At 50.2% G+C, this 27,542-nt stretch overlaps 2 protein-coding genes across 5 annotated transcripts; one reads left to right on the top strand and one right to left on the bottom strand.

The window, feature by feature from the left end:
- Positions 1–7,825: 7,825 nt before the first annotated feature.
- Positions 7,826–8,911, top strand: BOLA1 (bolA family member 1). The gene is made up of 2 exons (XM_077155676.1): positions 7,826–7,877; positions 8,231–8,911. The coding sequence occupies exon 2, from the start codon at positions 8,234–8,236 to the stop codon at positions 8,645–8,647; it is 414 nt and encodes a 137-aa protein (XP_077011791.1). The 5' UTR covers positions 7,826–7,877; positions 8,231–8,233; the 3' UTR covers positions 8,648–8,911.
- A 2,505-nt stretch (positions 8,912–11,416) lies between these two features.
- Positions 11,417–25,792, bottom strand: SV2A (synaptic vesicle glycoprotein 2A). Of its 4 annotated transcripts, XM_077156189.1 has the most exons (13): positions 25,732–25,792; positions 21,306–22,276; positions 19,877–20,057; positions 18,918–19,069; positions 18,663–18,796; positions 17,973–18,062; positions 17,624–17,734; positions 17,346–17,434; positions 16,527–16,691; positions 16,197–16,330; positions 13,167–13,373; positions 12,438–12,597; positions 11,417–12,006 (listed from the first exon to the last, which is right to left on the bottom strand). In XM_077156189.1, exons 2-13 carry the CDS (start codon positions 21,925–21,927, stop codon positions 11,823–11,825), a joined length of 2,229 nt encoding a protein of 742 aa, XP_077012304.1. In that variant the 5' UTR covers positions 21,928–22,276; positions 25,732–25,792; the 3' UTR covers positions 11,417–11,822. The 4 variants fall into 4 exon arrangements, with proteins under 4 accessions (XP_077012304.1, XP_077012307.1, XP_077012306.1 ...); XM_077156192.1 differs by lacking the exon at positions 25,732–25,792 and having other exon boundaries at positions 19,877–19,920; positions 21,306–21,508; XM_077156191.1 differs by lacking the exons at positions 11,417–12,006; positions 12,438–12,597 and adding an exon at positions 15,421–15,532 and having other exon boundaries at positions 13,264–13,373.
- Between the last annotated feature and the right edge of the window lie 1,750 nt (positions 25,793–27,542).

The raw sequence follows: 27,542 nt of genomic DNA, 5'->3' as shown, positions 1-27,542 counted from the left end.
TTTAAATAAGGAGGCTTTTAAACAAGGTGCTGTCCTTTTGTCGTGAGTGACAATTCGTAGTTTTTCTCCGGTTTAAGCAGGGAAGTCTTAAGAAGGATCCAGAAGGGATGCAGCGGCCAGCGAGCAGAGGGGCGCCCCCCCACCGTGCGCTGTAAGGCCCGGCGCCGTGCAGCCCTCCGCCCCTGCGCCGCCTCCCGCCCCGCCCTCGGGCTCGGCCCGGCGGCCTCCTTTCCCTCGGGTTCAGCCGCTGACGCGTGGCTTCCCCCGCCCGGGCCGGCCTCAGGCGGCTGGAATATTTCTGTCTTCTTCTTGACCTCCAGGAGGCATCGACACCGTCTGGAAACTTGCTCCCTCAGCTTTCAAAATGTCGCCCTTCCGTTTTTCCTCCTCGGTCTTCGATTTCCCTTGTCCTGCTTCTCGTCCCCAGCCGGTCGCCAAACGCCGCTGTCCAGCCGGGCTCGCGCCGGAGCCCCCTCCTCGTTTTCTTCACGTTCCCTAAGAAACCTTTCCCTCTTCTGTGCTCTCAGCTAACATCCAAATTTGTTTCAGAAGCTAAGACCCTATACCGACCTGCTTCCCGTGTGACCCCACAAGGACCTCGAGCGTGGCCCACCCAGATGACAATTTGTCCGAACCCACCACGCCCTCCTGGCTTCGCCCTCTTTCCCTGAACTGGGCCTGCTGCCTTCCAGGTGCCTAAGTCAGAATCTTAGCTGCTCTTCCGTCATCTCAACAGCATATCGATTCAGTTACTTCCTTCACATCTCGAGCTTTCTTTCCTCCCACGCCTTCCCACCGTCTCTCACCCGGACTTCAGCAGCAGCCCCTGACAGGTGTTGTCTGCAGGCTCTGACGTTTTACCACGGTCTTCCACCTTCCGTAGCAGTGTTCCCTGGAGGCTCCTCAGTTTCTTCCTTCCCCGCTTCCTGTCTCTAGGAGTTCTACCTCTGCCACTCCATTTGCACCCTTTGCAGGAGGCAGAATGCTATGGAGAAAATTACAGACCTAAGCTCTAGTTCCTGAGTCCTTTTCTGACGTTCTCTCTTTCATCCTCACCCTTATTCAGCTGGCACTTACTGAGTGCGTGCCATCTGTCAGCACTGGGTGTATGGGTGTACAGATGGTTGAGACCAGCACGGAGAGAGGTGAGGTGCCTCCAGGAAATGGAGGAAATCTGTTGAGCTCTGGGAGTTAAATCAGTTAGTATTAGCTATCTGTAGAGGTCAATTACCGTAAAAATGCTGGTGTAGGTTTGGCCAAACAAATATGCGGGTGCTTCCTCAACAGTAGACTTGAACTGAAAGTCGTTTTAACCCAATAGGTTGTATTATATCCTTTCAAAAGATGAATGTATTAGTCTAAAGGTGTATGTCCTTAGAATCTTAAGAAAGAACAGTTACAGTAAGAATTTGTCAGTCTCTCCAATATGAAGAGTCCATGTTTGGTAGGTGCAAAGGTTTGGGCTGCTAAAGCAGGTCCTTGGCTGGGAAAGCCTTTTCTCAAAGCCTAGATAAAATATTTCTGAAGACTGTCCAACTCTCTTAGCTCAGATTCTCTACTCAATTGAAAATTTTCTGGTTATTTTATTTCAAGATGAAAATATGATATTCAGAATGGGCAAGCCACCTATGAAAAGATTTATCTGTCATTGGAAGATAATCAGCTTGCATTCTGGGTTATTCAAAAATATCCATCCCCAATAAGTCACCCACCTCTAGATATGCTGATATAATCAACTTTTCAGACCTGCAAGGCTGAGAACCAAACCCAGACCCTTCTACCTGGCTCTTACTAGGATGATTAAACGTTTATGGCATGAATGAATGAAACCATACTTTCAGAGAAATAGTGTCTTCTTTTCAAAAATATCTTTCTTTAGTCAAAAATCACTCTTCAGGGCCACGGTGGCTCAGCAGGCAAGAATGCTTGCCTGCCATGCCAGAGGGCCCAGGTTCAATTCCTGGTGCCTGCCCATGTAAAAAATATATAAATAAATGAATAAATAAATAAAGGGGATGACCCCTGCAGGGGAAAAAAAAATCACTCTTCAATTGAGATGGTATAATCTAGGAATGCCTAGAGTGTATAATAATAGTGAAATGTACAATGTACAAATTTTAAAAATGTTTTTGCATGAGGAAGAACAAAGGAATGTCATTATTGCAGGGTGCTGAAAATAGATGGTAATTATTATTTTTAAATGTCACCTTCTGTGTGAGACTAAAGCAAAGAATGTTTGTTACAAAATTTATATTTTGATTAGAGCATTTCCTAATATAACTTATGTAGATAGTTTGATTGAACGCTGCAAGTACTTGGAATCTCAGGTAGGACATGAGATTTTGCTGGTTTGTCCAGAGTGATGCCCCGATGAATCCCAGAGTGATTCGATCAGTGAGTGGAAAAGTATCTGCAAAGCCCCCTTCAGGGAGTGGTGAGAACTGGGAGAAATTCAACTTCCCCAAGTTGAATTCTTGATATTCTCACAAGCAGTGTGGACAACCAAAGCTATAGGCAGAGCCCCCAGTCTTGGGGTTGGTTCATATGAAACTTAACCCCGCAAAGGATAGGTCAAGTTTACTTAAAATTTAGGCCTAAGAGTCACCCCCAAGAGAGCCTCTTTTGTTGCTCAAATGTGGCCCCTCTCTCCAGACAACAAAACGAGCAGTCTCACCAGCCTCCCCCTGCCTACGTGGGACATGACTCCCAGGGGTGTGGACCTTCCTGGCAACGTGGGACAGAGATCCTGGAATGAGCTGAGACTCAGCATCAAGGGATTGAGAAAAACCCTAGAATGAGCTGAGACTTAGCATCAAGGGATTGAGAAAACCTTCTCAACCGAAAGGGGGAAGAGGGAAATGAGACAAAGTGTCAATGGCTGAGAGATTCCAAACAGAGTTGAGAGGTTATCCTGGAGGTTATTCTTATGCATCAAGTAGATATCATCTTGCTGTTCAAGATGTAATGGAGAGGCTGGAGGGAACTGCCTGAAAATGTAGAGCTGTGTTCCAGTAGCCATGTTTCTTGAAGATGATTGAATAATGATACAGCTGTCACAATGTGACTGTGTGATTGTGAAAACCTTGTGTCTGATGCTCCTTTTATCTACCTTGTCAACAAAGGAGTAGAACATATGGAATAAAAGTAAATAATAGGGGGAACAAATGCTAAAATAAATTTAGTTTGAAATGCTAGTGATCAATGAAAGCAAGGGGTAAGGGGTATGGTAGGTATAATCTTTTTTTTTTCTTTCCTGTGTTCCTTTTATTTCTTTTTCTATTGTCTTTTTATTTCTTTTTCTGAATTAATGCAAATGTTCTAAGAAATGATGAATATGCAACTAAGTGATGATATTGTGAATTACTGATTATGTATGTTGTTTTATTTTGTTTCTTATTTTTTTAATTAATAAATTTTTAAAAAATCACTCTTCAAGTGCTTACTATAAACAGGAGACTGTAGTAGTCAATGATGGAACATAGAAACTCACCAATTAAATAAAATAGTATATCCTAACACAATAAAGTTATTGTTAGAATGAGGATAAATGAAAAGAGCCCGGTTCAGTGCTTGGAATTTGAGCAGGCCCAGTGCTGGATTAGAGTGCAGACTGGCTTTACGGCTGAGAGTCCAACTCTGAAGCCTGACTCTTTGGGTTTCTTTACCAGCTACATAATCATGGGCAAGTTACCTACCCTCTAAGGGGCTCTACTTCTTCATTGGTAAAGTGAGAGTAATAATGCTAGCTACCTCGTAGGATTGTTGTAAGAATTAAAAGGACTCACAAATGTAAAACATTTAGGAGAGTACCTGGCACCAGCAAAGTTGGGGCATCCCCAAAATTCTTTGAATGAATTTCTTATTTCCAAAATAAACACCAGGTTTATCCTATGACCCAACAATTCCATCCCCAGATATACCTCCCACCAAAAGAAATGTTTTTATGTTCAACCAAAAACACGTGTACCAGAATGCATGTGTTCTCATGTGGATGAATCTCACACACACAATGTTGGGCAAAAGAAGACAAACACAGATGAATTCATACTGTGTGATTGCATTTATATGAAGTTCAGAAACAGGCACAACAGGCGTATGGGAATAAAGGTCAGAATAGAGGTTACCTTGGCAGGGTGATACCGATTTCACTTGACCCAAGGGAGCCTTCTGGGGTCGCTGGAAATTTTCTGGGTGTACGCATACAAAAATGAAGCTGTACACTTAAAATCAGTGCATATGGGCAAATTATACCACGATCTAGTTCACCTCAAATTAATTTAAAATTTATTATTTTAAATGAACAAATATTGAAGTAATCATCATGGGTTAAAAAAATTAATACTTTGTTGGGTGTCCCAACCTCGCCTTATGGGTTAGTTTTTATTGCTGTTTGGTTTTTGTTTGTTTGTTTTTTTGTTTTTTTAAATTTTTTGTTAAATGTTTTTTATTGTTGCATATAACATATATGCAAAGAAGAAAAAAAGCAATGATTTTCAAAGTAAACTTCAATAGGTAGATATAGAACAGATTTCAGAGTTTGTTGTGGATTACCATTCAACTATTTCAGATTTTTACTTCTTGCTGCTCCAAAACCCTGGAGGCTAGAAGAAATTTATTTCTTGTGAAAAATTACAAATACACTAAAAAGCAATAAATTTTAGAGCACATCACAACAATTAATTGTACAACAGATTTCAAGTTTGTTTTCTTTTAATGCCACCATAATCTCTGTGCCTGATACCTATAAAAGCCTTAATCGAATCATGACAGACCTTCCCTAAACAGTGGTGCCCAGAGGCTGCAAACCTTACAGACAAGTAATGAGTTTCGAGGGTGCCAGAGTTTCGAGGGTGCCAAGTCTCACGAGGCTCATTGGCCACAAGCATCTTCTAAGGAGAAACCTGATCTCTTTCTCTTCTTATACCCTCTCCCCTGGTGATTTCGCCCTGCACATATACAGGTCCACCCGCCACCCACCTCACTGATCTCATTTCATCTTCAGTAACTCCTAACCAAGAGATGCCCCTGGATTAGCACCTCTCAGATGTTAAAGTTAGTGAACAATAATTTGATGAGAAACAGGATATTACACAGACTCCCTAACCCACAATATACTCATTAGTTACAAGTGAAGAAAGGTAATTTCACGGAGGAGAAGCCTGAAGGATACCACCTTAATGAAGTGAGCAGAATCAATATTACTAGTAATATGACAAATCCATACTTTGTGACCCTTGGTATGGTTTGCTGAGGACTCAACATCCCTTCTGTACTGTTCCTGCCAAAAAATGCACGTCCAAAAATATAATCATAGAGGAACATTAAACTGACACTGAGGGACATTCCACTAAAGAAATGATCTGTACTCTTCAAAAATGTCAAAACCATGAAAGTGTTTATATGGATAGAGAAATTAAGCAAACTATCCCAGATTAATGGAAACCAAAGAAACAAGACAGTAAATGCAACATGCGATTCTGGATTGGCTCCTGGACCAGAAATTTTTTTTGGTTTTTATATAAAGGATATTAGCGAGGCAAGTGGCCACATTTGAATAAACTCTGTAAATTAGATAATAATACTGTATCAATGTTAATTTCCGGAATTTTATAATTTTACAGTGGTCACATGAGAAAATGACTTTGTTTATAGATGTATGTTTGTATGGCTAGAGAGAGAAATTAAGCAAACACGGTAAAATGTTAGCATTTGGGGAATCTGGGAATCTGGGTGAAGGATATACAGGAATTCTTTGTACTATTTTTGTAACTTCTGTAAGTCTGACATTATTTCAGAAGTAAAAGTTAAGAGTAAAACACACACACATTTTTTTCTCCTGACCCCCCACCGCCCTCCTCAACTCATCAGGCCCAGAAGTCTCTTCGAGGATCTAGAACCATGTCTCCAACTTGACATCTCTTCTTGGATATCAGACACTTCAGCTTCAAGTCCAAAAGGTAACTGGACATCTAACTGCCCTTGCCCACCTCTCAAAACCTGGTCCTTTCTAATATTTTAGATCTTAAGGAATGAACTTCCATCCAAATGTACAAACCTGTTAGTGATCCTTGGCATGTCGCCTCCCATAACTAACCCACTTGATTCTCCTAACATGTACCTGGTAGCCACAATTTCTCTCCATCTCCACCGCTACCACACTAACACCATCTTCTCTCACCCAGACAATTACAATAAACTGCCAACTGGCCTTCCTGCTTCCAGTCTTACCTCCTCTCCAATCCATCCTCCACACTGCACCAATGAGCTTTGCAAAAGACAAATTTAAAAGACAGCTAAATGCAATGCATGGTCCTTGAGTCATTTTTTTAGAATAAAAAGTTATAAAGGATAAAAAAAGTTATAATGGGCATTAATGGGACAGTTGGGGAAATCTGAATATCAACTCTTTATTAAATAATTTAAATTTTAAATGTCTTGGGTATAAGGGTATTGAGGTTATATAGAAAAATACCCTTGTTATTAGGATATGCATGCTAAAGTATACAGCAATTAAGTATAAAGATTTTTGCACATAACTCAAATGATTCAGCAAAAATCATCATTATACATACAGATTCAAAGAGATATAAAGCAAATCTGGCAAAATTGGTGAATCTAGGTGAAGGCTAAATGGGTTACTCATTGTATTAATCTTGCACCTTTTCTGAAGGTTTAAAAATTTTTTAAAAGCTGGGGATAATGTTTCATGTCATATGTTATAATTCTTGAGTGTGATGGGGTATTGTGATGGAGTAGAACATTCTTGTTCTTCAGAAATACATGGTGGAGTACTTAGGGGTAAGATGTCATGCTATTTAACTCATTTTCAACTGGTTCAGCAAAAAAAGTACATAACTATAGAAGCATATAGAAAGCACATAAATATAGAAGTATATAAATATATGTATAAAACAGCTAAGTGTAAAAAGTGGTAAATCGAGTGAACAATACAGGGTGTTGCTTTGTATGGTAGAAATTTTTCAAAATTAGAAGTTTGGGGAAACTACTTAGGAATATATAAAGAAACCTGTAAAATAATATTTAACGATATAAATAAAATCTGAATAAATTTAAAAGCTCTACGTTATCTTAGAAAAATCTAAACCTATTACATCCTGCTTAAAACCAGCCTCCGACTGCTCCCCTGAAGACAAAACTGCTTTACCAGGGCGGGCGCGGAGGGGACCCAGGCGCTGCGGTTGGCGGACTCGCCGCTGCCCAACGCCACCGGGTCTTGCTCTGCCGTCTCATTTTGCCATCCTCCTGACCTCTGCATCCCGCAGCTCGCTCAGCCTGGAGAACAAAGTCATGAGAAAGGGATTTTCATGCTATCCCTTCTGAGAGGTTCCCCTAAATCACCTCTTGGAACTTTTCTCTGCCCACCCCCCGCCCCCAGTCTGGGTGAAACGCCTGAGCGTCCGCGTTTGTTCTCATCATGATATTTAGCACACGGCATTGCAATTGGGCGCCCACTTGTCCGTCTTCTCCAGGGTCCCCCAGGACAGAGTCTGCATTTCCCTGCCTCTTGCATGGGTCTGGAGCACGGTAATTACGTATTCAATAAATGGAACAGCCTTCCATTTCCTTACAGGTAAAATAAAAGAGTTGGGCGAGATGAGCTACAAAGCCATTAGCATTACAATGGATCGAATAATCCCAACTCTAGTCGCCCAGGAAGTCCTTTTTTCTTTGCATTCCTCTAGTTCTGAACCTCGGAGGACCTGGAGAGCTGGGACACTCGGCTGCAGGCCCGGGAGCCGCAGGGTGTCACGTGGTGCCCAGATAGCTCGGTGACCCGGACTCGGTTTCCCAGCGCGCCCCAGGGCGCAGCGCCCGCGTCTGTCCAGCGCGCCCGGAGGCCCGGCGCTGAGCGGCAGGTAGGAAGGGCCCAGCTTGGGGTTCGGAGGGGACAGGGGGCCACCGACTCCACCCAGAGCCCAGAGGTCGCGCACACCCTATTTTTGCAATCTCCAGCCCATTCCTTGCAAATTCCCTTAGTCCTGCACGCGCTCGTGCACGCGCCTTGCACGCTGGCCTCGCTTCTTGCGGGCGCCTGGAGGTCGATTGTCTCACGTCACACAGAGAAGAGGGGTGGGGATTCAGGCGTCCTGCGGGTGGACATCAGCCCTTCCGGCCCGCGACGAGCGTGGGGGAGGGCGAAGGGAGCGGGTGAGACGGGGCCCTGGGCCCGCGGGAGGCCCCGGCCCCGCAGCTCGCGTCTCTGCCGTAGCCGATGCTGAGCGGACGGCTGGGCCGGCTCCTGGTCTCCATGGCGGGGCGCGTCTGTCTGTCCCGGGACAGCGCGGGACCCGGGCGCGTGGGTCCGGTGGAGGCCGCCATTCGCGCCAAGTTGGAGCAGGCGTTGAACCCAGAGGTGCTGGAGCTGCGCAACGAGAGCGGCGGCCACGCGGTCCCGCCGGGCAGCGAGACGCACTTCCGCGTGGCGGTGGTGAGCGCTCGCTTCGAGGGACTGAGCCCCCTGCAGCGGCACCGACTGGTCCATGCCGCGCTGTCCGAGGAGCTGGCCGGGCCCGTCCATGCGCTGGCCATCCAGGCGCGGACCCCTGCCCAGTGGAGGGAAAACCCCCAACTGGACACGAGCCCCCCTTGCCTGGGTGGGAGCAAAAAAACTAGAGGGACCCCCTGAACCCCAACGAAGGGAGGAGACCAGCTTCTGGGTTGGATGAGAATAAATTACTGGGGCCTTCCCCGCTTTAATACAGCCCGGGACTTCTTAAGAGGTGGCCTCCCCACGTTCCCTTCTACTGGCACATAACTCACTTCAGGCCAGAGCTAACCTAAGGGCAGAATCGCTAAGGCTGCCCAGGTCAGTGTTTGTGACTGAGGGACCTCCTCAGGCCTGATGAGTTGGAAACAATCTTATACAATAAAATCGCATTTATTATATGAAGTGCATTGCTGTGTCCCTAAATGGCACCACGAATCAGTGCCAAATGTGTTTTTGGGAGAAGGAAGATGCCCGGTAGACTAGGCAGTCAGGAAGGGCTTCCTGGGGGCAGTGACCTGACTTGACTCTTTAAAAGAAAGCTCAGAACTAAACCCCAAAGGAAAGGAAACTGTGTCACAGGCGCGGGGAAGAGCCCAGGCAAAGGCTTAGAATCTGGACTGGGCAGTGAGTTATTGGACCGACAAGACAGGGGTTACAGATACTTTTGAATGCGATAGTGGGGGGGGGGGTGTTTGACTTTTTAACAGCCTGTCCATTTCCAAGAAAAATTGCATTTGTTTAGAATAAATTGAAAAAAAAAAAGCTAAAGCAGTGAGAAGAGGATAAGAACTTAGAAATAGATGGAAAAATCTTTTTGTAGCCCTTTCCTTATCAGCCTTCCAAAAGTTAAATAATTATTTCTAAGGAGCACTTATGTAAAGTCTTAATAGACAACTTTCTAGTAATCTCATGTGAAAATAGAATTTAGATATTAGAGAAAAAAATATTTGATTAACATACATCTTGACCATTTGTAGCCAAAGAAGCAGCGGGGAGTCATTGAAAATTTTTGAGGAAGAGCATGCCACATTGCTTTTTGGGGGGACAAATTGATCTGGGAGAGATGTGTAAAGTGGGTTGGTGTGAGAAAGAGGCATAGAGGTCAACCGAGAGTGAAAGCATGGAGCCCTGAATGGAAAGGAAGTTGATTGGCAAGCTACCAAAAAGAAAACAGAAAATGGCTTGATTAGAGCAGAAATGGAGTACAAGGGAGAGTCCAGGGTAACGTCCAGGCAGTGGTTTCCACATTTCCTCATAGGGATTGTTTAAAATGTTGATTCTAGGTCCCCTTCCCTTCAGAAAAAAAAGGATTCTGATTCCACAAGTCTAGCATGGAATCTGGAATCTACATATTTAAAAGGTACACCAGAGGATTTGGAGGAAAGTTCTATTCTTAAGAAACAATACCCCAAGTTTTCAAACCTAAAAGACTTAGAAGACTTTCCTCTGTAGAAGCAGAATGATAAAGGGAAAGAAACTAATTTGGGAAGTAAATATGATGCATCATTTTATTCGGGACCACAATTTGGAGAGAGGGTTTGTCTTTCCATCTCACCATCTAATGCTGGCAGGGAAGGAGGCTGAACCGAGCTGGATGTGGGGTGGAGAGGAAAAGAAGCAGGCACAGCCATTGTGGATTTTAAGGATTTGTTTCCTTTTTTATTTTTCATCATTTTCATTTCATTTTTCACATCAACAGAGTAGGGTTTGGGGCTCCCCAGGAGAATAAGGAAGATGGATGAGTCTCTCCCAGGGGTGCAGGGGACAGGGCTGCGTCCAGCAACTGAAGAGTGAGGGAAGGGGGCACACACTGGGCACTGGAGGCCAAGGCAGTCCTTTGAGCACAGACACCAAAGAGTTAAACAGTCACCACCTGTTTCAGTGTACAAAATGGGGGCGTGGCCACAGGGCTGGGGCACGAGACGCAGCCAAAGGAAGGTGCATTTGGATTTTCTTTTTTGTGGTTGTTTTCACTTTTTTCCTTTTAACTTTTTTTAAAACATGTTACAAACATCTAAAAACTACAACACATCACAGCTACGGTGGGGGGTGGGGAGGGGGCCCCAGAGAAAGCAGCCACAGAGGAGTGGGGCAGGGGCAGCTTAACCTACAGGGGCTGCAATGTGGAAGGGTGAGAGAAACTGAGGCTTCCAGTCCCTGCGTCAGGGACCCCTCAGTGCCCCCACTTTGAGAGGAGTTGCTGAGAGATGCCCTGCTCCCTGCCCCTGCCCCAGCTCCTTGTGCTTTTTGATCTGCTGGTTTGTCCAGTTGCCTGGTTCCTTTCCCTCCCTTCTTCCCCCTGACTGCGAGGTGACAGGTGAGGGGCTGGGGGGCGGCTGTGCTTTCCCGGTCTGTGCTTTAGGGTGGAGACGCTCTTGGAGGAGCCCTGTGCTTCTGGAGACGAGGGGAGGAGGGGGACCTTGTCTGGGCCCTCAGCTCTCCCTAGACTAGGACTCTAGGCCCTGGCCTGGCCTGGGGCACGTTCCTCCCAGGCCTAACACAGAAACGGGAGTGAGACGCTACGGGAGGCAGGTTGTACGTGTGCATTAACATTACCCTTGGCTTATATTTCAGAACAGTAGAGTGACGTTCCCTCCCCACAGCACGCACACACACACACACATAAGTGTGCATACAGTCACACACACACACAGTCCTGCTGAGCTGCCTCAGAACTTAATATATAAATAAGAATCAGAAGGCTAACTTCATAAAATTCAAGCTTAAAAAAAAAATTCAGGCTACAAAGCCCAAAATGATGGGGAAATGGAGGCCAGGGGCTGAGGTTTATTGCTTCTCCCCCAGCATCCAGTGGAGGTGTAGAGGGCACCCGAGACCCTTCTGATTCTTTTGGTCTGCGCTCTGCACCGGAGCCCAGCCACCCCCCCCCCCCCCCCCCCAGGCACAGCCACGTGCCCTGTGCCTCCACCTCCTTCAGGGCCCAGGAGAGGGAACGAGAGGGGAAGACCGGGAGCCTTCTCGAGCTCCTGGAGCAGGAAAGAGCAAGGGCCCCTCACTAATACTGGGAGAGAAAGGTGGGGTCATCTCTTGTGCAAAGTCAAGGTCAGTAGGAGGTGGAGAATGGATCTTCATCTCAAAACTGGGATGCCAGGGCCTTCCCTGCAGCCCCTGCCCACGGAGTCCACACACACATGCACACGCACACGCACACGCACACACAGCTAAGACACCAAACACAGACTGGGGGGTGGGGGGTGGGGGCGCTGGGGGCTCAGAGGGCAGGGCAGGGAGTGGAAGAGGGAGCTGTTGGTCTCACAGTGTGCCTGCCACCCCTGGGGCCCCAGAGGTCCCCTCACTGCAGCACCTGCCCCCGGGTCTCAGGCAGCTTCAGGGCCAGAGAACTGCCAAGGGCAAGGGCGGCGGAGGCAAAGAGGATGGGGGCAGCCTTGGTGATTCCCACAAAGGATGTGAAGATGCTGATCCCCAGCACAGCCGCCAGCTTGCACAGGGCATTCAGGAAGCCGAAGGCCGTGGTCCTGCTCAGGAATCCCCAGCACAGCCCCGAGGGTCCGGCCGCAGACGCAACGCAGAGCCAAAGGGGCACAGGAAGAGGCACGGGGAGAATTTGTGGTAGGAAGGGTAAGTGGGCGGAGAAGTGAGGGGAAGGTGGCAGGTGATGTCCAAGACAGGAGAGGGCAGGATGGAGAGAACAGAGGGATGAGGGATGCACACCAGGGAATATAGATAATTGGGGGGACGGAGAGACAGGAGAATAAAAATTGAGGCGCATGGTTACAACTTCAAGGAGTGAATACAAAATCTGCCAGCTTTTAGAGAGGGGTCTCAACGGGCACGGGGATCCGCCTGCCCCCTAAGGATGCATTTCCCACTCGGCCCACCTTCCTCACCCCACTTCTCCATCTCGGGGCCCTGACCTTGCTGCCTGGCCCTCCCACGCCCCAACTACCTCTTGTCCGAGGGGTAGAGCTCGACAGTCAACACGTCCAGCGCGTTCCAGGATGCAATGCTGACCCCCCCAAAAAGGCAGAGCAGAGCAATCATGGCTGACTCGCTGTTCCCAAAAGACAGAAAGAAGCAGGAGACGCAGGACATCACGCTGGAGCCAGCTGCACCAGGGAGGAGAGAGCAGCTGAGCCAGGCCGCCATGGGGGCCGCCCATAGCCTGCCCGGCCCCTCAGCTCGTTGCCACAGCAGCCCCGCATTACACTGTTTCCCCAGGGGCACCCAAAAGGAAGGCTTGCCACTCATCCCCAGCCCCCTTATAATTGTACTTTTATTAATTGCATCAGTGACAACCATTTATTCAATGCCAACTAGGGGCCAAGCAGCTTGATGCTTTGCCTGCAGTGATTTAATACATCGGCCCTAGGAGGCAGGCACTGCTGTCCCAGTCTTGCCCGTAAAACAACTGAGGCTCACAGGGTTAAGTAACCTGCCCGTGGTCACCCAAGTGGTGGAGCTGAGAAAACCCAGGACATCAGAGCCTGGGCTCGTAACCGCTCGCTATGCTACCTTTCTCCTGCACCCCCAGAAGCCAGGCATCACCCCCTACCCTGCAGCCGCTGCCAAAGAGAAGGCATGAGAGAGGGAGACCTCCAGCCCCAGGAGAGCAGCCCGCTGGTAGCCAGCCCCTCCCCGCCCCCGGCCCCGCCAGCACCCGTGCTCTCCCTGGTACCGAGCATGCGGAGCCTGCCGATCTTGTCCATGAGCAGGGCGGACACGATGTTTCCGGGGAGCACAGCCAGCGTCCCCAGGAAGCTGACGAAGTACACCATGTAGGCGCCCTCGCCCGTGCCCGTCACGTCCAGCGGGCAGCCCTCCTTGTTGTGCAGGAACGTGCTGTTCACCAGGCGGCTGTTCACAAACTTGTACTCAAACAGATCTGGGGTGGGGGCCGGGACGGGCGCGGAATTACGCCACGGCAGGGAGGAGGCTGCAGCCCCGGCCCTGCCTGGGGGCGGTTCAGCAATGGGGGCTCCCCAAACCACTCAGGACACTCATTGCACAGCATTCAGTGATATCCCTGGGGAAACTAGAAGTCTCTACAGTGGAAAATGACCATAGGCTATCAAATGAGGCCGTGTCACCGGCTCTTTCCAAGTTTCCCTATTCATTCCTGGTGTCCACCCTCGCAGGCCACAGGCAGTAGCAGGTGTCTTGAGTTTAGGAAAAAAATTGTGAGAAAAACAATAAAAATAAGGAGTCCTATTTATATAAAAGAAAAGGAAAAAAAGGTCCTATCCACTTTTTAAATTTCCTACAAGTGAGAAAAGCCCACCCAGCACTTCATGTAGAGCTGGGAAACCTCGGTCTAGCTCCCAGAACCAACATTTCATGTGCAAACAGTTTGAGAATAACTGTTTTAAAAAATGGATTAAGCAGAAGGCTAGGGGTGGGGGTGCGTTATGATCTTGGGACAGGAATGGACATTTGCACACTGGTGTCTAGGGCAGCAGTGTTCCCAATTCACAATGAATGGAGGGGCCCTAAGGGGACGAACAACTGAGGAATGGAAGGGGGAGTTGTGGGGTATGCATGCAATGGTCTACTGAGCAGCTGCAAAAAGGAATGAAGCTGTGAGGCATGCAACTAGGTGAATGAACCCTGGGGACAGTATGTTGAATGAAATATCAGAAACTTTAGAAAGACAAATATTATCATGTCTCACTCATATAGACCAACTGTAATATACAAACTCGGTGAAATGAGTTTGGTTGGGGCCTATTGTAAAGGGTCCTAGATTGTAAGTTCTTACAGCAGTCACATCTATTCTGGAGTTGTAACTGTTATTTCTAAATTCTGAAATGCTGAGCTATTTGTGTATAACTGGGTCATTCCCTGGAACTCCATGTATTTATGTGACACTGAGACTCAGAGGTAGAGCTCGGAAACTATGAAAGTCAGCATTCCCACATACAGCAACTGCTCAAAAAGTTGAAAAAGTGATCAGACTTCAACTAGAGATATGAATGAAGCTGATCTGGATAGGACTGAGGTAAACCAGAATACAGGGTAAAGGATGATATGGCCCATATTTTCAAACTTCAACCTCTGTGTGAGACCAAAGAGAGATGTTTATTTGGTGCAAAATTTTTATTTTGGGTAGTGCATTATCTAATTTAACTTGTATGGTTAGTTTATTCAAACACCATAATTACATGGAATCTTAATAGGGCATGAGATCTTGTTGATTTGTACAGATCAGTGTGATGCCCTGATGCATCCCACAGTAATTTGGGCAGAGCATTAAAAAGTATTTGCAAACAATATAAAAATAAATAAAAAAATGAAAATCAAATAAAAATAAAAAAATAAAAAAAGAATACAAAGTAAAATAAAAAAACAAAAAAAATTTTTTTAAAATAAATAAATAAACAACAACAACAAAAAAGTATTTGCAAAGTCCCCTTGGGGACTTGGGAGAAGGGAGGAAATATTAAACTTCCTCATCTGCGGAATTCCTGATACTCTCACAACGGTGGGGACATACAATTTAATAAGCCGAGCCCTCGATCTTGGAGCTTGCCCCTGTGAAACTTGCTCATGCAAAGGAGAAGCTAAGCTTAGTGATAATTATGCTTAAGAGTCACTCCCAGGGAACCTCATTTGTTTCTCAGATGTGTCCTCTCTCTCTAAGCCAACTCAGCAGGTGAACTCGCTGCCCTCCCCCATATGTGGGACATGACTCCCAGGGGTGTAAATCTCCCTGGCAATGTGGGACCTGACTCCCCGGGATGAGCCAGAACCTGGCATCATGGGATTTAGAAACCTCTCCTTGACCACAACAGGGAACAGAGAAATGAGACAAAATAAAATTCCAGTGCCTGTTTGAGAGATTTCAAACAGAGTGAGAGGTTATCTTGGAGGTTATTCTTACACATTATATAGACATCCCTTTTTAGTTTATGGAGTGGCCCAGACGGAAGTACCTGAAACTGCAGAGCTGTGTTCCAGTAGCCTTGATTCCTGAAGACGATTGTATAACTATATAGCTTTTACAATGTGACCGTGTGATTGTGCAAACCTTGTATCTGATGCTCCCTTTATCCGGGGTATGGACAGATGAGTAAAAACATAAGGAAAAATAAATAAATAAATTATAAGGGGATAAGGGTTAAAAAAATGGATAAATTGAAATACCAGTGGTCAATGAGAGGGAGGGGAAAGGGGTATGGTATGATGAGTATTTTCTTTTTACCTTTTATTTCTTTTTCTGGAGTAATGCAAATGTTCTAAAAATGATCATGTGATGAATACACATCTATGTGATGATATAGTGAGCCACTGATTGTATACTTTGGATGGACTGTATGTGCCTGAAGACAGCTCAGTAAAAATATTTTTCCTTAAATGGATTAATGCAATGACTGTCAACATTTTCCCCATAAAATATCCCTTCCATTGTTTTTCTTTTTCCCAAGAACCCTGTTTTGAACGTTGCTGCCCTCCTCAACAGTTAATCTTGGAGTATTGAATTGTTATACTTCTAGCCAAAAGGCAAAGAAACTTGATGTTTTTGTCAGACCTATCACAGGAAGATGTTCAATTACCATGAGATTCTCAGAACCCCTGGTGGGAACTGATGGGCCCCCATGCCACCTTCCCTGAGGCCCGGAGCGCCCACCTCGGGCTGGGAAGGCCGAGCGAGTGAACAAGGAGCAGCCCTGGTCCCTGGGAGCCCCCAGCCCGGCCCGGGCCCCCTTACCCGTGTTGTAGAACACGGTGTTGATGAACGTGCAGTTCCGGAAAAATGTGTTGCTGGATGTGACGTCCTCGAAATAACACTCCTCGAACAGGGAATCCTCAAAGGACACGGACTTCAGACGCAGCCCGATGAACCTGCAAAGCCGGGCTGCTGAGGCCCCTCCCTCGCCCTCGCCCTCGCCCCTCCTTCACGCCCACCCAGTAGTGACGTTACAGCACTGAGGGGCGCCCACTGGCATGTGCCCTCCACAAAGAGCCTCATCTCGGCGCCCCAGGCTCACACAAGGGCTGGAGGAGACAGGGGAGGGGCGGGGCTTAGGGCCCCACGCACTTGTCATTGAAGTACTGGCCCCCTCGGTGGATCTGGTTCTCCAGGGTGAAGTTGAAGGTCACATGCTCCACGCGCTCCCCGGGGAACACTTTGGTGCGGGCAGCGTAGTCCACGGCCTGGAGGTGACCGATCATGTCGGGGAACCACACGGTCAGGCCGTAGTAGCTGCCGGGGCGAGGAGGGCAGGGGAATCAGACCGGGGCCGGGACGGTCCGGGACGAGGGGGAAACGGAGCAGTAGGCTCAGGCCAGGGTCCTGCTCAGCTCTCCAGCCTCATCTCTCACCACTCCTCCCTTCACCAATTGCTGTGGTTCTGGTGAATTCTAGATCCTTCTAGCCCACCCACCCTATGCTTCCTCATCTCCCAGACGTGTGTGTTCTTCCTTCTTCCTCAAACACTCTTCCCACCCACCTCTGGGTCTGTCTAACTCTCACCCATCCTCTAAGACTTCACCCTCCGCCCCCCAAATCTGGGCCAGGAAGCCCTCGGGAGTGCCCCCATCGTGGCTCTCACCGCACTGCTCTACAACCAGCTCTCTCCAGCTCCTTGGCCAGAATCTAAGCCCCATAGGCAGTGGGACCTCATCTAGTTCAGTCCAGCACAGTGTCTGGCACAGGTCAGCCTGCAGCCCAAGTTTGTTGCATGGATGAAGGAATGAGTTAGAGCAAGATGGAGGGTCAGGGGAGCCGTGAACGGCACCTCCCCTCATCTCATGGACAGTATGGCCTCTTCATTTCCTTTATCTCCACCGCCCTCCTGGCCCACCCACCGCCGTCGCCACCACCACCCCACACAGCCCACCCCACCCATGCCCTCACCTGAACGACATGGTGAACCACACACCCATCATCATCAGGGTGATGCGTCGGTATTCTGGACCAAAACAGGAGAGGAAATTTCCCCAAACCTAGGTGGGGCGGGACAAAGTTAGATGGTGGCTGTCCTTCCTTTCAGCATCCACAGATCCCCACTTCTCTGCCCTATCGCCTCCCTTGAGTTCAACCATAGCCCCCTCCCACCCCACCTGCCAGCGCCAACCTCGCCCTCCGCTCGGCTCCTCCCGCTCCACTCTCGCCACCGTCCCCTCCTCCATTACCTGCCCCCCCAGGCTCAAGGCGCGGACCCCCCAGCGCTGGTACCAGGTCCCCGTGTCTGACTGGATCTCAATCAACTCATCCTCCTGATGAATCGTCTTTATGTGGGTTACCTGGGGTCAAGAGAAAGGGACATCAGACACACGGTCTGTACTTCCTGACCCTTCTCGGTGACTCAGTGTCTCCTGAAGGCAAAAGGGGAGGCAGAGGATGGATACGCTGCCCGGGAAGCTGAGGTGCAGGGTGGTCTGAAAAGTCTAGTGAAATGGGGGGGGGGGGGCATGAGAGTGGGGCGGGGTGGGGGTGGGGGCGCGGGGCTTAGCGAGCTGGGCACAGAGGACGGCGACTTACCGAGAACACGCGCTCGGGGTGGCCCTTCGCCCTCATGTTGGTGTCGTGGACCTGCTTGAGCACCATCCAGGCCTCGTCGTGCTTCCCGCTCTACAGCCGCAGACACCCCGCACTCGGTTAGCCCCGCCCCAGCCCAGCCTCTCAAGCCCCGTCCCCCAGCCTGTCCCCTTAGGTCCCACACGAAAGGCCTCCACCTCCCCAACCCCTGGCCCACGGGCTCATGCATTACACGCTACAAAAGACCCGCAAGCCGGGCTGCAGCAGGATATGATCAGGTGCAAATGAGAGTTGGGGGTCGAGGGAACAAAGACAAGCCCAGGTCCTAGGGGGTCGCTTGTGCAATGGAGGGAAAAAATGACGGTCAGATATGGAGTCAAAGGGGAAGGCCGGCGTCTTAACCCTGCTGGACAAAGATACGGTAGGAGGGGAAAGGAGTGGTGGGGTGGGGGTGGGGGGATGCTCTCTTGAGCTATAAAGTCAGGGCCAGGGTCTCTACCTACGAAATTGTTTCTCCACACCCAGAACCCTTCTGGAGATAAAGTCTGAGACAAAGGAAGCAAGGCCAAGTTCCCAGAATAAGGAGCCCATGAGAAAGGAAGACTCAGGATGAGACCGAACGCACAGAGGGTGTATGAAAACAGGGGCCCCTGCTGCCCACCCCCTCCCACGCCACAGTTCCAGAACATTCACCTCCAGGAAGAAGCGAGGGCTCTCCGGCTGCGTGGTCAGAGCCCCAATGGCGAACACAGAAGGAAAGGCACAGACGAGGACAAAGACCCTCCAGCTGTGGAACTGGTAAGCAGAACCCATCTGAAAACTCCACCCTGGCAGAGACAGAGTCACGACTGTCGGCAGAGAGGCCAGAGGCTGGGGGCTCCCCCGCAGCCAACAGAGCAGAGGCGGGAGGAAGGAGAGAGATGGGGTGGAGCCCCCGGGGCCTCTCACCATAGTGGGGGATGATGGCCCAGGCCATAGCGGCTGCGTACACACCACCGATCATCCAAAACATGCAGAGCCAGCTCAGATGCTCCCCACGCTTCTCCTGGGCCAGAAACTCCGAGAAATAGGAGAAGACGATGGGGATGGACCCGCCAATCCTGGAGGGCATTGTAAGGGTGCAGCATTAGAGAGTGGCCATATTTTTGGGCCCCGGCCACAGTGCTCTGGATCCCCAAGTCCCGCCCATCTTCCAGACCTTTCCATAATGGCTCCTTCTCACACATAGTGCCTCACACGCTCCCCTCTCTCCTTGCCACCAGCTATCAAGCGCCTGTCCTTGGGACCATGAGAAACAAACAGGTCTCAGAGGAAAGGATGGAACACACATTAATCTTGGATATGACTACAGAATTGAATGGGAGGAAAGAAAGAAAAAAAAAACCGTGGAAAAAGATGGGCAAGAGGAGGCTGAAGGTAGATTATAAAGGAGCAGACCCAGAAAAGTCTGGTGACGAGGCAGAGTGGGAGCGCCTGCAGGTGGTGGAGGAAATGCAGGGGTAAGGGAGGGGGGCTCAAGGCTTCAGAGTTCTGCCAGATGGGGGAGTAGGAAGGTTTCTTGTTGAACGTAAGCAATATGCAGGCTGTGGCAAGGGGACAATTCTCGGGTCCACAGCAGGCCAGGGGTGAGGCTGAGATGCACTAGGCCTACGCATAGTTATAGGATCAGAAATGGGACCAGAGGGTGGGGTGGTAGGAAGAGCCAAGAGATGGAATGACATTCAAATCAGGTCCTGGACGGGGGAAGCTGACCCAAAAATGCTAGGTGGGGAAGGCAGGAATTCATTCATCTAATTCACACATATTTAAGAGGCATCCAGTGTGCCCGGTCCTAGGCTTGGCCCTAGAGAGACAACAGTGACCAAGACACAGTTCTGCTCTCGAGAAGCTTAGAGGTGAGTACTTACCCAACCCCGGAGAGAAGGCGGCAGAAGAGGAAAGTGCCATAACCCTGGACGAAAGATGAGAAAAAGGCAAAGACGCTGTTGACTGAGAGTGAGATGAGTAGACACTGTCTCCGACCCAGCCGGTCAGCCAGACCCCCCCAGAGGAAGGCTCCCACCATCATGCCCAGGTAGACAATGAGACCTGGAAGGAGGAAAACAGGCAGAAGGGGTATGAGCAGACACAGACTTCAGTTCTCCCACCTGCTGAGCATTATTTGAGTTGAAACTGCAGCAGAGTGGATCAGAAATCTGAAGGACCATCCAGAAGCTAAATCTCCAGAGATGAGGGCAAGTGAGAGCAGTTGGAATTGTGTGATCAAAGGCGGAAAGCCATCTGTGCAAGTTAGGGGTTCAAAGGCAGGAATGCATATATAAGAGAACCCAGAGCCCCAACACCACCTCCTCTTTCTGTTGGCCTCACTCTGTCACACACACACACACACACACACACAGATGCCTCCATCTCTTGTTTACCTGCAATGAGAAGTGAATCTACCTGAAGTCTCAGACCTTCCTACGGTCCTCTCTTGATGCCCCCAAAGCAGCAGAATGGCTCTCTCATGTTCTTTGGGGAAAAGGTTTCAATCCCCTCAATCTGTCAATCCCCCCAGGCCTGTCAATATGTGCCCCACAAAATCTATCTTTATTCCTTCTGGTCCCAATACTTCTGGTCTTCAAATTCCATTTTTTATTTCTTTCATAAAATCAGAGTTGGAATTGACCTTAAAGATCATCTACTCCAAATTCTGCATTTTACCCAAGCTCAAGCCAAACCTCAGGGAGAAAAGACCTGCCCAAAATTCCATGGCAACTTGGTGGCAGAACAAGGCTTAGATTCTTTCTCAACGAGTCTAGGATTCCCTTCTTCAGGATCCTTATCAGAAAGAGCCATGAGAGACCAGTCACTGGCCTTTGACCTCTTCCTAGGCTAGAGTGAGAGCAAGTGTCTTTAGCTTCTCTGGCTGAAGGCCCAGGATTCATCCCCTACCTCAACTACCCCAACAACCCTCCTCATTTCAGCCAGGGCATTAAGATACTGACTTCTTGTTTGCCCAACCAAGGAAAGGGAACAGAATAACAAGAGGGAAGGCTAAGAAGAAACACTGAGTGGTGGCCCATCCAACTCCCGTGGAACTAAACAGACAACCACCCAATCATTAGCCTCAGCCCCAGTCCAGTTACCTTTCCCCTTCTTTCACAACAATATCACTATGCCCAATCCCAATAAGAGGGTGTGTGGGTGAAGGGAGAGCACTGGGGGGGAACTCTGCGCCTTCTGAAGATGTCTTGGGAGCAGGGCTCTAGGAGCCCAATAGGACAGAGGTACTTCTCAGGAAAGGGTGCTTTCTATTGGGGCAGCACGGAGCTGGAACTCCCCGATGTGTCTCACCCAGCATGCCCTTGTTGGAGTCAGACAGGCACATGTCCTTCTCAGCACTGGGCAGCACGAAGCCCACCACGAAGACCTCGACACCATCGGCCATCAGTGCCAAACCAAGCACAAAATAGAGTGTCCACTGGAAGCGGCCATGGCCACACTCCCGCAGGATGGCCTCATACTGCTGAGCCAGTTCTTCTCGCTCTTTCCGCCGTTGTGCCTCCCCTCTGCCTCCAGGAGGACCCTCCCCATCACCCAAGGCCCCTCTCACTCCAGCCAAGGGTGCCCCATCTGCCATCCGTTCGCCTTTGCCCCCAGACTCTGCCCGGGGGATGCCCTGATATTCCCCCTCGTAGATCTCATCATCCTCATCACGGCCCTCAGTGGCATCACTGGATGCGCCACCTTCCTCTTCATCCTGGGCCCCTTCCCCACGGTAATAGCCATCGGCGGGGGCAGGGAAGTCATCATCCTCATCCTCCTCCTCAAAACGGGAGTAGGATCTGCGGGAGTATTCGTCCTGGACTCTGTCCAGGCCCTTCACCACCTTCTTGGCTGCATGCTTCTTGACCTCCTTGGCAATGTCTTTGGCCCCACGGATGAAAGCTGCCCGGTCCCGGAAGCCTTCTTCCATGATGGGGCTTTAGGGACACTTCACCAGATCCCCCCTGCTTTTTATTCAGTGTTTTGCTCAAGGACTCAAGGACTCGTGGGATCACGAAGACCCCTTTCCCTGGCTATGTAGATCAGGTCTGGTGAAGTATCTTTGGGTACAGAAAAGAGGAAATAGGACCTAGTCAGTAAGTGTCCACAGGAGAAAGGAGGAGCTCTGGCCTACACCCAGTTCCCTTGGGTGGATGGGGAAGGGAGAGGGATTGTGGGGGGATGGGAAGGGGAGGGGAGCCAGGTCGGTGGGGCTAAGCTGGAGAGCCAGGATAACTCAGGAAGGGATGCCCTCTTTTCTTCTAGGAGCTTCTGGAGACCTAGAAAAAAATAAGAGGAAGAAAGAAAAGTTGTGAAGCCTAAGATAGTGAAGATGGCTAGTCTAGAGCCCCCTCCCGACCTAGAGCCCCACCTGGGTCATATGCTGTGGGTGTGGCCTCCTTACTTCAGGTCCCCACTCAGTAAAAATGGATGATTATCTGGGTCAGCTGTGTTACTCAAGGTATATGTTCCCTTACTTTGACCCTGGACCCCAGGACCATGGGATCCGCTCACCTACCCCAAGCCTTTGTCTCCCGCCCCCCCATCCAGATCAGGCCCCTTGCTTTCCCCTAACCTGCAAAGAACAAAACAGGAGAGGTGAGAAGTCAGAATTCCCTACTCTATTCTGGTCTGGGTTGCTCAGCTGGGGTGGAGCTGGGGGAGAAAGTATGGCAGGAACCAAACCCTCCAACCTGTTGCCTTCAGCACACTGATGGCATCTGAAGATGGGGCCTCCCATTTTCCATCAAGTTCCACGTTTATGGGCCCCACAAGAAGGGATTTTCTCCCAGCATAACCCAGTGGATAAAGGTTCAGCTTCCAGGGTCTGATTTAATATTTACTGAGTGACTATGGGCATGTTTCTAAACCTCCGCGCTTCAGTTTCCCCTTATTAAAAAAGGGGAAAGGGAGAATTAAATTAGATAATGTATATTATATGCCTGGCAAATAAAATATGATCAACAAATATAAACTCTTTCTCTGCGGTGATAGTAACATAGTGAAATGCCCTATATTCCGTTGTAAAAAGCCTTCTGCGGATGCTCTTTAGTATGAGCAGCAAAAATGTAAACCAGCAAGGAGAAAGGTGGGTTCAGCGCCCAGCACACAACACTTAGATGACCTAAGTTGACTTAAGTTGAGATTCCAGCTCTGCTACTTACTAGCTGATCTCGGAAAGGTTACTTCACCTCCCTACGCCTTAGTGTCCTTGTACTTAAATCGGGGATAATAATCCCTATTTCTTAGAAACAATCTGAGAATTTAATATCACAGTCGATAGTCTATAAATGTTCGTTTCCTTCCTTCCCATTAGGTTGAAAGATGTAAAAGAAGCAGGAAATAGCCAGGCACAAGCCAGGGGTCATACTTGGACCTGTTGCCCAGTGTCCTCCCAAAACAGAGTCCCAAGACCCCTCTGTTTGTTCAAACTAATCCCAGCAGTTGGACCGGGGTTCTGGCCCTCCACGCAGACAAGGGAAGGCCCGGATACAAGGAGGCCTGGTCCCTGACCAGAGTGGAGAAGGGGGCAGATCAAAAGCCAATAACAAGGCGATGACTGCCTGCCACCACCTTTCCAAGGACACCGCACGTGGGCTGCCTTTCACTGGTAAGGGGTTGGGGGCTAGAAAAGACTAATCAAACCCATATGTTTCCAACATGAGGGTCTAAGGTGTGGAGTCGCACCTCATTCATTCCTCCAAGGCCTCCCCTCTTAGGCTCCCTTAATCGTTTCTACTCCTCCTCTAGGAGCCGAGGAAAAAGGAGCCCACAAATAGCACACTGCGTGGGAAGCTGATATAGAAGGAAGGGGGCCTGGGGTCTCCCCCCAAAGAATGACGTCCTCCAGAGGGGTGCATAGGAGAAGCCCCCTCTTCCTTCACAGAGGCAGAGGAAGCAGGATTTGATTCTAATCAGAGATCACCCCCCTAAAAATATCCTTCCTCCTTCTGCTCCCACCCATCTGAGGCCTTCATTAACTGTGTCACAGCCCCAGGCGAGGGGGTAGGTGACAAGTGCTATGCGGCTCACAGAGGAGCCGGCCAACAGAGCGTGGCCCCTGCAGTAGACCATGGTGGCCAGGGCAGTGACCCCTATGTTAGCTTGTTTTCTCTCTCATTCAGGGCTCAGTCCACCCCGCCCCACCCCACCCCAGGAAACACAGGGAGCTGTGGAGCCCCCCAGCATGGCGGTGTTTACTTTTCTCGCCTGCTTTCCTTCTTCTCCTCTTTCCCAACCAGGACCTCCCCCCAAATCTTGAAGGAAGCAGAGGGTGCCCCCATATCTGCTAACACTATTTACCCCCGAAGTGTACGTAGGGAGGAGAGGCCCTCGAGGCGCAGCAGAACCTGGCGGCCCAGCAGCGGCTGCCCAGGGCAGGCCCCGGAGGTCAGGGGAGAGAAACAAGGCAAATTCCTTGAGCTGGTGAGGAAGTGGTGCTATTTTTAGCCCCCCAAAGCAGCGCAGGCTGGCTTAGGCTTGGAGACTTGGAGAAGTGGAGGTGAAAGGAGGCACGATTCAGAGTGACATGACCCTTTAAGGCTGGCTGGCGTGACCTGACAGGAAAAACAAACGTGCCCTGGAGAGATGCTGCAGAGGATGCAGGCGGCGGGGGACTCCAAGCCTTCGCTTCCCTTCGGGGCCACTCGCCCCGTCCTGAGTGAGGCTCCAGAAGTCCCCCCTCCTCTAGATCAAAGCCCTGACTCTGGGGGCTGCCCAGATCCCCACCCCATCTTCACCTCCGTGACAAGGTCATTAAGAAGCCATCCCTTAAAACCTCCGCGGGGGTTGGTGGTGGCAGGATGGGGGAGCAGCTGCTAGAGCAGCCTTCCTTATATCAGGGGGTGATGGAGCCTCAGTTCTATCCTCCACCCCCCACCCCAGGATGGCCAAGGCTGCACCTCCCTCCCCTCCCCACATCCTGCCCCAGGATTAGGGAGATGGGAACATCTCCCTAAGGAGAAAAAACAAAAATGAAGGTGCCAGCTGGGAACGCACACGGAGGAACATGAGAGACAGAAAGGCGAAGAGGCGCAGAGAGAGAGCCCCCCACAGCACCGGGCCGCCCCCGCCAGCCTGTGCGGGGACCCCCTCCCCATCGCAGCCCGGCCCTGGCCTAAGAGCGGAGCCCTCAGAAAGGACTAAACGGCTTTCCCAGCGTTTCCCCCGCCCGGTGGTCCAGCTGCTGGTCAGGTGCCATCACCCAACTCAGCACCCCCACCCCCATCCCCAGAGCCAGCACCTCCAGGCCCTGCCGTCCAGGCCCCCCCCACCCCCCCACCGGCATCTTTCACCTCCTCTACCCACCCGGAATTTCCATTCTTTCCTTTCTTCATTCCCCTTCCCTCCCTTCTTCATCTCCCCCCCTCGCCCTGCCCCCCCATCCCAGCTGGCGACTGAGGCAGCGTCCGTGCTCAGGCCCCGGCCAAGGTCATTTATCATTCACGCTGGGGGGGGGGGCCAAGGTGCGGGGGGGCCTGGAATTTGAGGGACCCCTATTCCACTAACACCCCCCCCCCGGTTCATCCGGGAAGGGTAGTGGGGGGGGGGGTGAGGTGCTTGGCTGTGGTCGAGAGGAACATCCCTCCCGCCCCCTTCACCAAAAAAAAAAGCACATATATATATATATAATTTTGTCATAATTTTGTGTGTATATGTATGTGTATATATATATGTGTCTTCCAAATACCACGGCCACGAAAGAATATGTCCCCCCCGGCGGCGGGTCTCTCACCTGCGGGCCGGGGCGAGCGCGGGGGCCGGCGGCGGGCTCGGGCGGCAGCGGCGACCGCGCGGCTTCCCGGGGACGCGGCAATGCAGAGCTGCCCCCGCCCCCCGCCCGCTCTCCGGCCCCGCCTCCCCCCCCCCCCCGGCCGCGCGCCGGGAGAGACCATTGTCGCGCTGGGGGGAGACTCAGGCTCCGGGAGAGACGATGGAGCGGGGGGTGGGGACTGGACACGCTGGAGATGCCGCCCAGCCCTCCTCAGCCCCCCCCCCCCCCATAAAAGATGAAAGGGGCCGAGGAAAGCGACGTGACGAGGCCGGGAGGACGAGCGGGACGGAAAAGGAGGCGGCGGATGGATGGGCAGCCCCTTCCCTGGCGGCTGGTCCGGGGGAGGCAGGACCCCGGATTTCAGGGGCTGCGTGCCCTCAGGACGCCTGCCTTCCCCTCGCCCCCGCTCCCCAGCCAGACGCCTCTCCTGCAACCCGCTCCAAATCCGGAAAGCTCGCCCTCCAGGTCCACCCGGCTATTTTAAAGAAGGGGCTCAAAAAGGGGTTCCCCCAAAACCCTTTGCCCCTTCTCTTTATCTATCCCAGCCACCCACCTACCCACCCCACCCCACCCCCACACACAGGCCCCCACGCTTGCATTTCTAGGGCAGAAGGAACTGAACCGGTGTCGGTTCTTTCCCTACATCTTTGCTTTGCTTCTGGACCAGTGGCAGGGTTCAGGGACGCAAGACGGAACACTTGTGATGCTCCGGGTGTGAGGGATAGGGGGCCTGGGGGGTGGGCGTGCTGAATGCGCCCACCAATTCCAAGCAAGGGCTTAGGACGTTCTAGACAGGACACCAACCTGGGGTTCTGCCCTGGGTCCTCACTCCCAACAAACTGTGGGCTCTTGGTCAAGTTCTCTGCCTCCCTGAACCTCAGGGACCTCATCAGAAAATGAGGCATTTGGACTAGATGCTGCATCAGGTACATCTCAGATCTCATAGAATGGCATCCTGCTTTCCTGTGTGTGGAAGTTTCAGAATGCTGGGCCATATTACCTGGAGAAACTGGCAGGCTCTGACCAAAGAGCCCTCACAGGTGGCGTTTTCAGTGTGGAATTTACACTGACAGGGGTGGGAGCTTGGACTTTGTAGGCTCTAAAGCTGAACCTTGGGACTTCTCGTTTGTGCCAACAAAGGTCACACTTTATGGAGGTAAAAAGGCAGCGTATATTATCACATAAGTACTAACTTACCGCGAGAAATCTATCATTCAGACAGAAAACTCGTGTCTGTATGACCAGAACATTCTCTCCAAATCAGAATCATAATGTCAATGTATAAACGCACAATGATATAATTGAACAGGAGGGTTTGTATCTTTAATGGCATCTGGCCATCCTCAACAAGGAGTCGTGCCAATGGGGCCAGAAAACTCTTCTTGGCTACAATTCTCTACCCCCATCTCTACGCAATGGGCAGCCTTGCCAATGCTCCTGGAGTGCTCTAAATCTGTTGGCTAAAGCACTCTTTCCAGGATGGCACTTAGAATGGCTCTGCCCACGTGGACCTCAGGGACTCTCCCTTGACTAGGCTTTTATTGCTGACCCCTCTTTAGGTTGATATGTCTTTTATTTAAATATATTAATATTTTCAATTAGGTATAGCCAGGTCCTGCTGGCAGGGAGCCATTTCTTCTCTTGAGCGTGTCTTTGCGTACTCTACGCTGATCCATTACTTGCTAAATAGAAATCTTGTACTTTGAGAAGGAAAGCTTATATATTCGTTCTTTTTAAGTTGTGAGGGAAGGCTTCATTGTTTTTACCAGGTG

Source organism: Tamandua tetradactyla, chromosome 4, assembly GCF_023851605.1.
Source record: "Tamandua tetradactyla isolate mTamTet1 chromosome 4, mTamTet1.pri, whole genome shotgun sequence".
NCBI lineage: Eukaryota > Metazoa > Chordata > Mammalia > Pilosa > Myrmecophagidae > Tamandua > Tamandua tetradactyla.
This window is presented reverse-complemented; position numbering and strand designations above follow the sequence as displayed.

Coding starts and splice junctions, on each gene's coding strand:
- BOLA1 (XM_077155676.1), top strand. CDS start 8,234: ATGCTGAGCGGACGGCTGGGCCGGCTCCTGGTCTCCATGGCGGGGCGC.
- SV2A (XM_077156189.1), bottom strand. CDS start 21,927: ATGGAAGAAGGCTTCCGGGACCGGGCAGCTTTCATCCGTGGGGCCAAA. Junction 17,735..17,972: donor ACCCCGAGCGCGTGTTCTCG/GTAAGTCGCCGT, acceptor TCTTGACCCCAG/GTAACCCACATAAAGACGAT. Junction 17,435..17,623: donor CCTTGAGCCTGGGGGGGCAG/GTAATGGAGGAG, acceptor CGCCCCACCTAG/GTTTGGGGAAATTTCCTCTC.